General features: G+C 38.6%; 1 protein-coding gene across 2 annotated transcripts in view; it reads right to left on the reverse strand.

Moving 5' to 3' along the window:
• The window catches only part of MCM8 (minichromosome maintenance 8 homologous recombination repair factor), a 44,420-nt gene extending 32,813 nt beyond the window's left edge, over positions 1–11,607 (reverse strand). Inside the window, exons 1-7 of one of the 2 annotated variants that reach the window (XM_033185656.1) lie at positions 11,227–11,399; positions 10,071–10,223; positions 9,702–9,806; positions 7,865–7,947; positions 7,300–7,449; positions 5,288–5,391; positions 3,783–3,981 (exon numbers count right to left, since the gene is read on the reverse strand). In XM_033185656.1, coding sequence (XP_033041547.1) covers positions 3,783–3,981; positions 5,288–5,391; positions 7,300–7,449; positions 7,865–7,947; positions 9,702–9,806; positions 10,071–10,218 — 789 coding nt within the window. In that variant the 5' untranslated portion in view covers positions 10,219–10,223; positions 11,227–11,399. Of the gene's footprint in view, positions 1–3,782; positions 3,982–5,287; positions 5,392–7,299; positions 7,450–7,864; positions 7,948–9,701; positions 9,807–10,070; positions 10,224–11,226 lie in introns of both variants that reach the window. The other variant, XM_033185657.1, reaches the window with a different exon arrangement.
• Between the last annotated feature and the right edge of the window lie 16 nt (positions 11,608–11,623).

Consider the following 11,623-nt stretch of genomic DNA (forward strand, 5'->3'; position numbering starts at 1 on the left):
TGTAATACTTATTATACCAAACAGGCACTTGTTTGGTGTTTGCATCTCAAGAAGCATTTATAAATTCAGACTGTGGCAGACTGTATTTGCCAAATATGATTGCGACAATATTTCTCTTCAACCTTTTTAGAACCTTGCTACTCCTCCATTAAGGAACGGAGGCTAATTCCTTCTCCTGGAATTTGAGAAGGTTTGTGACTCACTTTGTAACCAACAGAATGTGACAGAGTGACGTTGCACAATTTCTGAGATTAGCTCACAAAAGGCAAGGCCATTTCTGCCTACCAACTGGACTTCTTGCCTCGAAGCTGTCAGCAGCCACGTAAGCAGACTGAGCACCCTGAGCTGCTATACTGTGTGCAAGCCCAAACTAGCCTACCCAGCCACATGGAGAAGAGGATGCCTGGCCAGTCCCCAGCCACCCGGCTGTACTCCAGCCACGATCTGACTACAACTCCATGAGAGGCCTGGAGCTAGAACTAGCCAGTTGAGTAGTTCTTCCAAACTCCTGACCCACAGAAATCATAAGAATAAAATGATTGGCTTTATTTTCAGCCACTGAGTTTTGGGGTGATGTGTTATGCAGCAATAGTGGCTGGAATAGAGATCAACTGAAACAGCCATCTTTCTGTCACTTCAAATCCCTAGAGTTCAGACAAATGAAGGACCTCATCATGACATCACTCATGAGTCAATGCTACTACCTACTTTATTAGAGGGCATGAAAATATCCTGTACAAATACTGTCTAGAAAATATCTAATTTAAGGAGGTCGAGGCTGCAGTGGGCTGTATTCATGTTACTGTACTCCAGCCTGGGTGACAGAGTGAGAGCCTGTCTTCAAAATAAAAGGAAGAAAATACCTGGTTTAAACCAGGATTTAAATTCTGGCGTCTGAGCTCAAGGCTGTACCTTGAACCTTAAGCCAAGACAAACACCAGATGAAACCCATCTGTCAACAGCACTGATTATTCAGAACCAATAGCTGAATCTCACATACCCTCTTCTTCCAGTAAGAGAAAGAAGCCTTAGGAATTTCAAACATCTTACGTTTCCATTTTTAATTCTTCAAGGGATTATTTACCTCACTAAGGATTCAACCCTTTACATGAGCAAAAACGTAGCAAATGTTAAATTTATGAAAGCCCAATGGTGATAAAGATGACTCTGGGTACCACCGAGAAAACATTATACATTCATGGTAATGAGGGCTTCATTAATAAATGGTGTCAGGATAAATAGCTTTTCACCTAAAAATTAGATCACTAGTTTGTTTTTTTAAGAGATGGGGGTTTCACTATGCTGCACAGGCTAGTCTCAAACTCCAGGCCTTAAGCGATCCTCCTGCCTCAGACTACTGAGTAGTTGGGACTACAGGCACATGCCACCATGACCAGCTTAAATTCCTAGTTTTATGCCATTCACCAACGCCTTAAATTCCAGATGGACAAAAGATCTAAAGATAAAAAACAAAACTTAGGATTATTAGAACCAAATGTAGGAAATATGTTTATAATGCTTGAGTGAAAAGGGCTTATTTATTTATTTATTTATTTATTTATTTTTTGAGGCGGAGTTTCGCTCGTTGCCCAGGCTGGAGTGCAATGGCGCGATCTCGGCTCACTGCAACCTCCACCTCCCGGGTTCAAGTAAGTCTCCTGCCTCAGCCTCCCAAGTAGCTGGGATTACAGACACGCGCCACCACGCCTGGCTAATTTTGTATTTTTAGTAGAGATAGGGTTTCTCCATGTTGGTCAGGCTGGTCTCAAACTCCCGACCTCAGGTGATCTGCCCGCCTCGGCCTCCCAAAGTGCTGGGATTACAGGCGTGAGCCACCATGTCCAGCTGAAGAATGGCTTCTTAAGCAGGGCATAAAATGTACAAGTTACAGAGGAAAAGACAACAATTTGATCATGTCAAAATGTAAAACTGTACAACAAAAAAACCTACAAAGTTAAAAGCCAAACCAAAGACAGGCAGAAAATATCTACTGTACATAATCAACAATAATTAGTATCTAGAATGTATAAAGAACTCCTATCAATAAACTAATAGAACCAGGCACAGGGGCTGGCACCTGTAGTCTCAACTACTTGGGAAGCTGAGATGGGAGGATCACTTGAGCCCAGGAGTTCAAGGTTGCAATGAGCTATGATCATGTCACTACACTCCAGCCTGGGCAACAGAATGAGACCCCATCTCTAAAAAACAAAATTAAAGAATACACCAATAAACAGGAAAATGAACATTAGATATAAATAGAAAATTCAATAAAGAAAGAAACTGAATGGCCAGTAAAGATATGAAAAGATGCTCAACCACAACAGAAATCAGAAAAATTCACATTATAAATGCAGTATTATTTACACCTACCAAACTGTCAAAAATGTACAAGTCTAACAATACCAAGTGTTACTGAAAATATGGAGAAATGGTAACTGCTTAACACTACCAGCAGGGATTTAAGCTGGGAACAATACTCTGGAAAGTAATTTGGTAATACCTAATACAGTTAAAAATAAGTACAGCCAGCCAATCCCAGCACTTTGGGAGGCTGAGGCAGGCGGATCATGAGGTCAGGAGTTTGAGACCAGCCTGGCCAACATAGTGAAACCCCGTTTCTACTAAAAGTACAAAAATTAGCCAGGCATGGTGGTGTGTGCCTGTAGTCCCAGCTACGCAGGAGGCTGAGGTAAAACTGCTTGAACCCAGGAGGTGGAGGTTGTGGTGAGCCAAGATCGCACCACTGCACTCCAGCCCGGGCAACAGAGCAAGACTAAGTCTCAAAAAAAAAAAAAGTGCAGCCTACAACTTAGTGTTCCTCTGCTAAGGAGACATGTACAAGAATGTTCTCTGTAGTATCATTTGTAATTATAAAAAACTGGAAAGAGCACAATTGTCTACCTCCAGGAAAATGGATGAATAGTGGCTATTTAAAGCAACACTCCACAACAGTAAAAATGAAAGAATTCGATATGTATTAAAATAGGTAGAACTTCAAAATAACCAAGTAAAAAAACAGCTGCATGTTACATTCAGTATACCATTTACGTAAACACAATACAAAAAAAAAAGAACTCTACATACATAGTCAAGAATAAAAATGTAAACTTGAAGAACACATGCCAATTTCAGAATAGTGGTTGCATCTGGGGAGTAAATAAAGGGAATAAAACTGAGGAGAACAGAGAGACTTCAACTTTAACTATATAACCATATTTTTGTTACAAATTAAACTAAAATAACAAAATATTAATATTTGCCAAATCATAGAGCAGATAAATGTTAATTACATTATTCTCTGCACTTTTCCATAGTTTTAAAATCTAGTTTAATAAAGGCTAATAAAGATTTTTAAAAACCCATCACTTCTAAATAGTAGAAGAAATGAAGGGAAAAAAAAAACTTGGTGTGTATATCTAGAAGTCAACAGAAATATGAATGGAAGGGATGCATATTATAATAACTTCAGGATAATGATCATCCCTGGGAATGGTACAGGTAAAGGGTAAAAAACAGACACTAATTGTGCCAGTCATGCTTTATATCATTAAAAAATGTATGTGGAGCTGAAAAACGTAAATTCGGGGTGATGACTAGTGGAATGTTTTATTTATTTCTATATTTTTCTTACCCTGAAGTATTTCATAATATAAAAGCAGAAAATAAAAAATAAAAAATAAAAATAAGCTCTGTGTTCAGGAACATTGGGAAATGTTTTCTGTATTCTGATTTGCCTTCTTTACCAAGATAAATAAAGAAGCAGTTCAAGAACATATTACCTTTGTGGGAAGACTGTATTTTCCATCTGGAAGAGGAAAACTCTGAACTTCTCCACATGCAGCACAAAGAAAAGCCATCTTGGTGCAAAGAGGCTTTATATTACTGACACGAACCACTGTCCCTCTTAGAGCAATGTATTTTCCATAGTAATTTGCTCGGACATTCTTGAGCTGTGTCAAAGGCTCATAGTTGTACACCCTAAAGACAAAACAGGAAGTAATGAACAGAAACTTGATGTTTTTTATATTTTCCAAGTTCCTTTTAGGAGCAACTATGGAATTCTCAAAACAAATCATCCCCTTGATATATCAGAAATCTCACAAGAATTAAACCATTCTTGTTTTGTTTTGTTTTCTCGAGACAGAGTCTCGCTCTGTCACCAGGGTGAAGTGCAGTGGTGCAACCTCGGCTCACTGCAACCTCTGCCTCCCGGGTTCAAGCGATTCTCCTGCCTCAGTCTCCCGAGTAGCTGTGACTACGGTTGCGTGCCACCACACCCAGCTAATTTTTGTATTTTTAGTAGAGATGGGGTTTCACTATGTTGGCCAAGATAGTCTCAATCTCTTGACCTAGTGATCCACCTGCCTCGGACTCCCAGTGCTGGGATTACAGGCATGAGCCACTGTGCCCAGCCAAACCATTCTTAGAAAGAAACAACACTAAATCTTCCTTTTTCTTCTTATCTCACAGGCTGTTCTCAAGGAAAAAAGAAAAAAAAATTTTAAGGGAAAACAATAATGCCAAAAGGAAAATCTACAGATTCAAAAACCTTTGGGTTTCTAAGTTTTTTTTTTAAAGAACTGCTAGGAGATTGCCTTCTATAAATTCTGGAAAAGAAAAACAAAACTCCGATGATTACCTTATAAGGAATTCTTCTAATGAATTTAAAATCTTAAGGATGAATTCAAGAAAAACAAAATAATTTCATTTATTCCCTTGTATCTAACAGAAACCTAATAATTGAACAAAATACACACCACTTTGTATATTACAGACTGAGTATATCCCTTATCCAAAATGCGTGGGACCAGAAGTATTTTGGATTTTTTGGACTTTCAAATATTTGCAATATTACTAGTTGAGTATCCCCAATTCAAAAATCTGAAATGCTCCAATGAACATTTCCTTTCAGTGTCGTGTCAGGGCTCAAAGTTTTGAATTTTGGAGCATTTCAGATTTCAGATTTTCAGATTAGGAATACTCAACCCATACATGGATTATTAAACTTACACAGCAGGGTCTTGATAAGTTCACATCCAAAATCAATGTTTACAAAAATTTGCAGGTTAGAAAATCAACATTTTCTTCCTTATTTAGGAAGTATCTGTCATGATGTCTTTGAATAATTTTCAATGAGTTTACTTCAGTGTGATGATCAGTGAGATGGCAAGGAACTCATGTCCTTTTTACCGATTTCCCTGTTCTTATAAAATGAGGATTCTCATTCTTAAATGGCCTTCAATGTCCCATTCTAAGTAATACTTTAATACATCAAATTCCTCACCTTGCATGAATATGTGGCACATTTACCATTGTTTCTCCATCACTAGACAATCCTTCCTGGGCTTGTAACTCAGCTGCATGCCTTTCAAGGTCCTTAGTTAATACCTAAACAGGACAGACATTTACTCTGAAGTTGGAAAACAAAATATCGTCTTTATACAGAACTCTATTTTTATAGAGAATATAAAGTTTATGGACAGAAACAGAATAAAAACAGAAAAGTTTAACAGCCCTTTAAAAATCTAATATTTAATTATGGCTACTTACTTTATAGTGGATGTTTTACTTTGGATTTTGCTGTCCCTGGACTGAAAAACTCCAGCATCCCAGTCTGCTACTTTCTGTCCCAACTAAACCTAACATTAAAAGCCCTTATAGCAGTCCCCAAAACAATCACCTCTTGATTCTAATTTAAAAAAAAAAAAATGCATTCCTATTTCTCTATATTCACTGATCAGTCAAGACAGAGAAAATAAAAATGACCTTTAAAATACCTAATACTCACTCCCTTGGCATTTAACATTAAATAATATAAACAGGCTGGGCACAGTGGCTCACATCTGTTATCCCAGCACTTTGGGAGGCCGAAGTGGGTGGATCACCTGAGGTCAGGAGTTTGAGACGAGCCCGACCAACATGGTGAAACCCCATCTCTACTAAAAATTCAAAAATCAGCTGAGCGTGGTGGTGTATGCCTATAATCCCAGCTACTTGGGAGGCTGAGGCAGGAGATTCGCTTAAACCCAGGAGGCAGAAGTTGCAGTGAGCCAAGATGACACCATTGCACTCCAGCCTGGGCAACAAGAGCAAAACTCCATTTCAAAATAAATAAACAAATAAACAAACATTTAATACCACCTGTGTACAGCAGTTTGCTGACAACCTAAGAGGCAAAATAAGATGCATATATACAGCTGTTAATTGTTATAAGGACCATAAAGATGTACAGACAAAATACCATGCAAGTTTTGAAAAGTGGTCACGAGAAAGGTTTTACAGAGACAACTGAGCTAGGCCCAAATAATCTGTCTATGTGAGGGGAAAGGGATTCTACGCTGAATGAATAGCACATGCAAGAGGTAGGAAAATGCCCCTCTGAATGCCCCAGCACTTTGTGTATGCGTGTCCTGAGATTTACTACACATTACCTTGAAGCATTTATCTGCTTGCTAGCCTAAAATATGTTTTTGGCCAGGCACGGTGGCTCATGCCTGTTATCCTAGCACTTTGGGAGGCCAAGGTGGGTGGATCACAAGGTCAAGAGATCGAGACCATCCCTGGCCAACATGGTGAAACCCCATCTCTACTAAAAATCCAAAACTTAGCTGGGCATGGTGGTGCGCACCTGTAGTCCCAGTTACTTGGGAGGCTGAGGCAACAGAATCACTTGAACCCAGGAGGCAGAGGTTGCAGTGAGCCAAGATCGTGCCACTGCACTCCAGCCTGGCAACAGAGTGAGACTCCATCTCAAAAAAATAAATAAAAAATAAATTTAAAAAATTTTAAAAATTTAAAATGTTTTCATATATGTTGTATTACCTAACCCTGAAAAAAACTCAGGTAGGCACAGTACAAATTGTTATTCACATTTGACATACAGGGACCCTCAGTGGTTTGCCTCATGCCACAGAACCTAAATCTAAGGTTGCTCTTTTTTGCTCTAAGTTCATAACTGTAACACCATGATTCCTTGTCTTATCTTCCCTATGAGACTGTATAACTTCTTGAAAGGAAGGTTTAATTTCTGCACAATCTTTAGCAAGATGAAGCAAATCCAAATGAGTTAGAAGTAAATATTTCATTTAGGTAAGCTGTTGTATATAGAATGAATGGTATCTTTCAGAATGGAATTGCAACCTGTCAGTTCTAGCCAACATCTTTTCGTAAAAGCTAAGTATCTCTTATAGAAGGTACAGTCACTGTAAAATCTTCCTTTAAACTTAGACAAGGTGTGCATGCGTGTGCAAACGTTAAAAAAGTTTAGAAAAAAGTATGCATAAGACAAATAGTTACCTGATGTATTGCCAAACCCATGCAAGCCAAGGTTTTCTCAGGTGCATCTCTTAGTTCATTTGCTGTATCTGGTATCAAGTTAGTTACTTCATCATCTTCTATCAGTTCTTTAAAATCCACCAAAATACTTCCCTTTCTTTCTATTTCATCCTATAAAATAGAAAGTATGAAAACAATAATTGCTTTTCTGTAGTCAATTACCACTAACTGAGCATTCTGTTATACACTTTGAGAAAGCATACAATGTTTATATGTGATAATGGTAAGTACTACATAAGTAAAAGCTTTGTGCCAAGCATGGTTCTGATATTTCAAATATATTAATGTATTGATGCCTCTTAACAATTCTTTGAGGTAGGTATTTATACCTCTATCTCTAAATGAAAGAAAACCGAGGCACAGAGAAGTAATTGATTTAATCAAAGTCCATACTGCCAGTAAGTGGCAGAACTGAGGTCTGAACCAACGCCGTCTGACTCCAGTGCCTGTGACCATAATCACAAGTACCTCAAATACATTGATAAGATGGCACATGACTGGCAGCTTTGCTGTAGAGGAATCTTACCTTATCATACAAATAAATATGCCTTGTGAAAAATTTTTCAAATGCTTGAATCTTCTCAATCAAAGGAGAGCTATCGCTGTAAACTAATCCAACAAATATGGCATTAGCACTATAATCACACATGTACATGCATATTTTTCATGAGACAAAAGCAGCACTATATACATGGTAGATGATTTTTTTCTAATTGCTTTGTATTTTGATTGCATTCATATAAAAACTAGTACAGAAGGTAAACTTAAGATTCTAAAACAAATTTAGGTTTGCATAATGTGAAATGCAGACAGAAACTCTTCTCTCTCTAAAAGCCCTACTATCTGGGAAACTTTGTTTTGCATCTTTGACACCTAACAGGACATGTGAGTTCAAATAATTTAGACAATAAGCTTAAACCAAAAATTACAATAAAGTCAAAGCCAGACACATAAACTAAGCTCTTATTCTGAAACAGAACTGAAGACAATCACAGTCTTTCCTGAGATCAGGAGAGAGACCAACAACGCTTGACCGTGGTGGCAAAAGTGAAAAGCATTTTTTGTTTTTTACACTCTAAGGTTCTACATTTTCAAATATGTCTCTCACAGAAGAACAGTACAATAAAGTAGTTTGGAAGTACAGATGGTGAAGGCTAAGGCACCGCTTGAACTCCATCTTTAGGACTGTCCAAAAATCACTTATAGTGTTCTGAGCTACCTGCCAGGGGAACAATGTGAGTGCCGGTGACTAATACATCCTAAGGAACAAAAGATCATTCATGAAACAGATTCTATTGAAGGAAAAAAACGAACAGGTTTCCAATAAAGAAAACACTTGTAAAGTATTCTATTTATTCACAAAATGACTACTGAGTGCCTGGTATGGGGCCGGGGGGGTCCTGGACCTCAACAATCTAGTGATTAAAAAAAAAAAGTATACACCCCCCCCCCCCCCCACTTATGAGACCTAAGAAACAAATGGGTATTTTAAGAGCACAGAAAAGACAGTTTCCTGCACCTATACAGACCGATGTAGGTTAACTGGTATTCTTAATTATCAAAGGGAGATTCCTTACCTGTGTTTCTACACAAAGCTCTATTTGTTATTGTTCCTTGATTTCAAGCCCAGTTCTTTCTGCTCTGTGATGCTATAATTCAGATCTGTACCCTACATGTCTCAGATTCTCTTTAAATTCTGCCAGTTGAAAGCACTTTAGAGTGTAGAAGGTGGCAAGAAGAGACAAAGGAATTTATTATTGTTTGCAATTCTTTTCAGCATCTCTGCAGCTGCGTAAGATAACAATAGTGCTAGCCTCCAGTTCCAAGCGCCACTGCGTCATGCCCCCTCAGTTACCAGTGGCAAGCAGCTTCATTTGCCTTAGTGGTCTGAATATAGCTCTGTAAGGTAGCCTTCAGAAGTCTAAGCATAGGTTTGTAGGGTGCCCCTCAAAAGTCAAAATAACAGCTATGCTGTGACCTCTCCAACCTTTGAATTCCCACATTCTGGTAACCTCAGAACTTCTTTTTTTCTCTTAGCTATAAGGATGGTTGCTGCTTCCTCAAGTTACTACTTTCTGGGGGGTTACCTCAATATTTCCTTTCTACTCTTTCAGTCTTCCACTTTTGTATCCAATTTCTTGTATTAAGTCCCCTTTTTGAAATATCCGTATGGTTTCTGCTTTCCTGACTGATACAAAGTCTAAAATGCTTTTGAAACATAAACATCATTTAATTGTTTGGGTGAACAAAGATTAAAGCAGGTATATGTTAGTAAGTGATTTACAGTAATACAAGATATAGCATCCAAAGACAAATTAAGAAAATATGATGTATGGTGCTTTTTAGCACTTTTTTAACCCTACCTTCAGAGAAATAAAGCTTCCAGCCTTTATATGGTATGAGCCGATCCAATGTTGACTGCATTGACTGTGGGGTCTTTATTGAAAGCAAAGACTGCGGGGATTGTTCTGAAAAAAATAAAATACTAGGTTAGTAGAAACAGAGTGAACATTTTTCCAATGTGCTTCTCTTTCCAAATGAGACTCTTATTAATAGAATATCCAAATTAGAGGTTTTAGTAAGAATCTGGGACGTCGATGTTCAAATACTTACTAAGGAGTAGCATGAAATAAAAGACAAACCGAAGTACGAGATAAGCTGCCTTGTATGATAGACACGAATTGCTTCCTTCATTAAGTGAAAAAAATTGATCAATCATTGACCTCACCTACCAGAAGTATGTGTTCCTGTGGTTTTACTCAGATCAGGTCTGTGTCCTCTTTCTCTCCATTTTCCTGAGAAGTTCCCACCACCTCTTCCTCTTTTCCAGCTTTGAAATCTTCCTCGTCCAAATCCTCTGCCTCTATACTCTCCATTCATCTCTCCTAAAAGACAGATATTAAAAAGGTCTTCACCAAAACTATAAGGAAAAGTGCTCCTAAAAATGTATTAATGTAATAAAAAAGGAAAAATTAATGTATTCTAGGTTCAAGACTAGCAAACAGGCTTGCAAAGTTGTACACCTATGATACAAGACCCAAATATTCTGCAGTTAAGTTTCTAATCTCTATTGCTTTTTAAGGTATACCATAATAGTTTAATAACTATTAAACTTATGGTATACCTTATTATGGCTTAAGTATACTAGACGCTCATAGGTTAAAAATAAGGACAGGTACTGTACCTGTTTACAAGAAGTACCTATCACAGAAGTGAAAATAGGACAGGTAATTAACTCTATGAAAACTTATTTGCAGTATTTGAGACTTATTATTACAGGGCAGGACAGGATGAACCTAATTCTGGCCTGTGAGACACTAGGGATACATCATCATAGCTTCTTACAGTCAATCCTGCAGTGTCACATCCACTTTTTGTGCAATTTTTCTGTAAATCCAAAACCGTTCTTTTAAAATACAAGTCTACTTAAAAGTGATTCATATCCTAAGTACACAATAAAGATATACCTGTACACTGCAGTGCAATTCATTATAAAATAACCTATCCAAATCCTTACTTAAAAGGGGTTTAGTTAATAAAACAAGTTAGTAACTATGAAGTTCACGATTTAACGGCATGACAGGGCTCCGATAATTAACTAGGCATTACGCATTATGAAACTGATGCTCAAAGAAATTAAGCAAACTGATCAAGATCAAAGTTGTCTGTTGACAGTACAGGGATAAAACTCTTTCAGGCTCCCAAGCTGAGGCGCTCCTTCAACAACGCTGCGTGCCATACCCTACTCAAACGAGACAATACGCTGAGAATTGTAACAAATTCAAAACACGTAAGAGGTAGGGCGGACGGAGAACGAGTGACAAATAACAGTTGGGTAGTTGTGCTTCTTTACTACTTTATTTACGTCTCCTAAGGCTAAGTTCTTACTTGCCTGGGACAGAGGTCCCAAACCTCTCCTAGTTCACAACTGGGCCGGCTCCAGGATACGCGCAGATCTGTCCCGCCGGATTCTCCCTCCCCTCGTCCCGCAAAGAAGCACCACCGGACTAAGAGTCTCCGAGATCTGCGCTCCTCAGGCGGCTCCTGCCAAGTCTGCGGTTCTCTTCAGCCGCAGCTTTCCTGTGGTCCCCGCGCGGTGCTGAATCCCATCTTTCTCAACGGCTCGGGAAACTCAGTTTCCCCACCGCAGCTTCCAGAAGGTGTCTGGAGCGTACAGCGCCGCAATCGTGCCTCAAGCGAAAATCAGGTGTTCCACTAATTTCTTTTTTGGCGCTTCAATGATCCAACTTCCGCTCAAAGAAGCGGCAAGACGGGAGGGGCGGGG

The sequence above is a fragment of the Trachypithecus francoisi genome, unplaced genomic scaffold, assembly GCF_009764315.1.
Source record: "Trachypithecus francoisi isolate TF-2019V2 unplaced genomic scaffold, Tfra_2.0 Lachesis_group21, whole genome shotgun sequence".
Lineage (NCBI taxonomy): Eukaryota > Metazoa > Chordata > Mammalia > Primates > Cercopithecidae > Trachypithecus > Trachypithecus francoisi.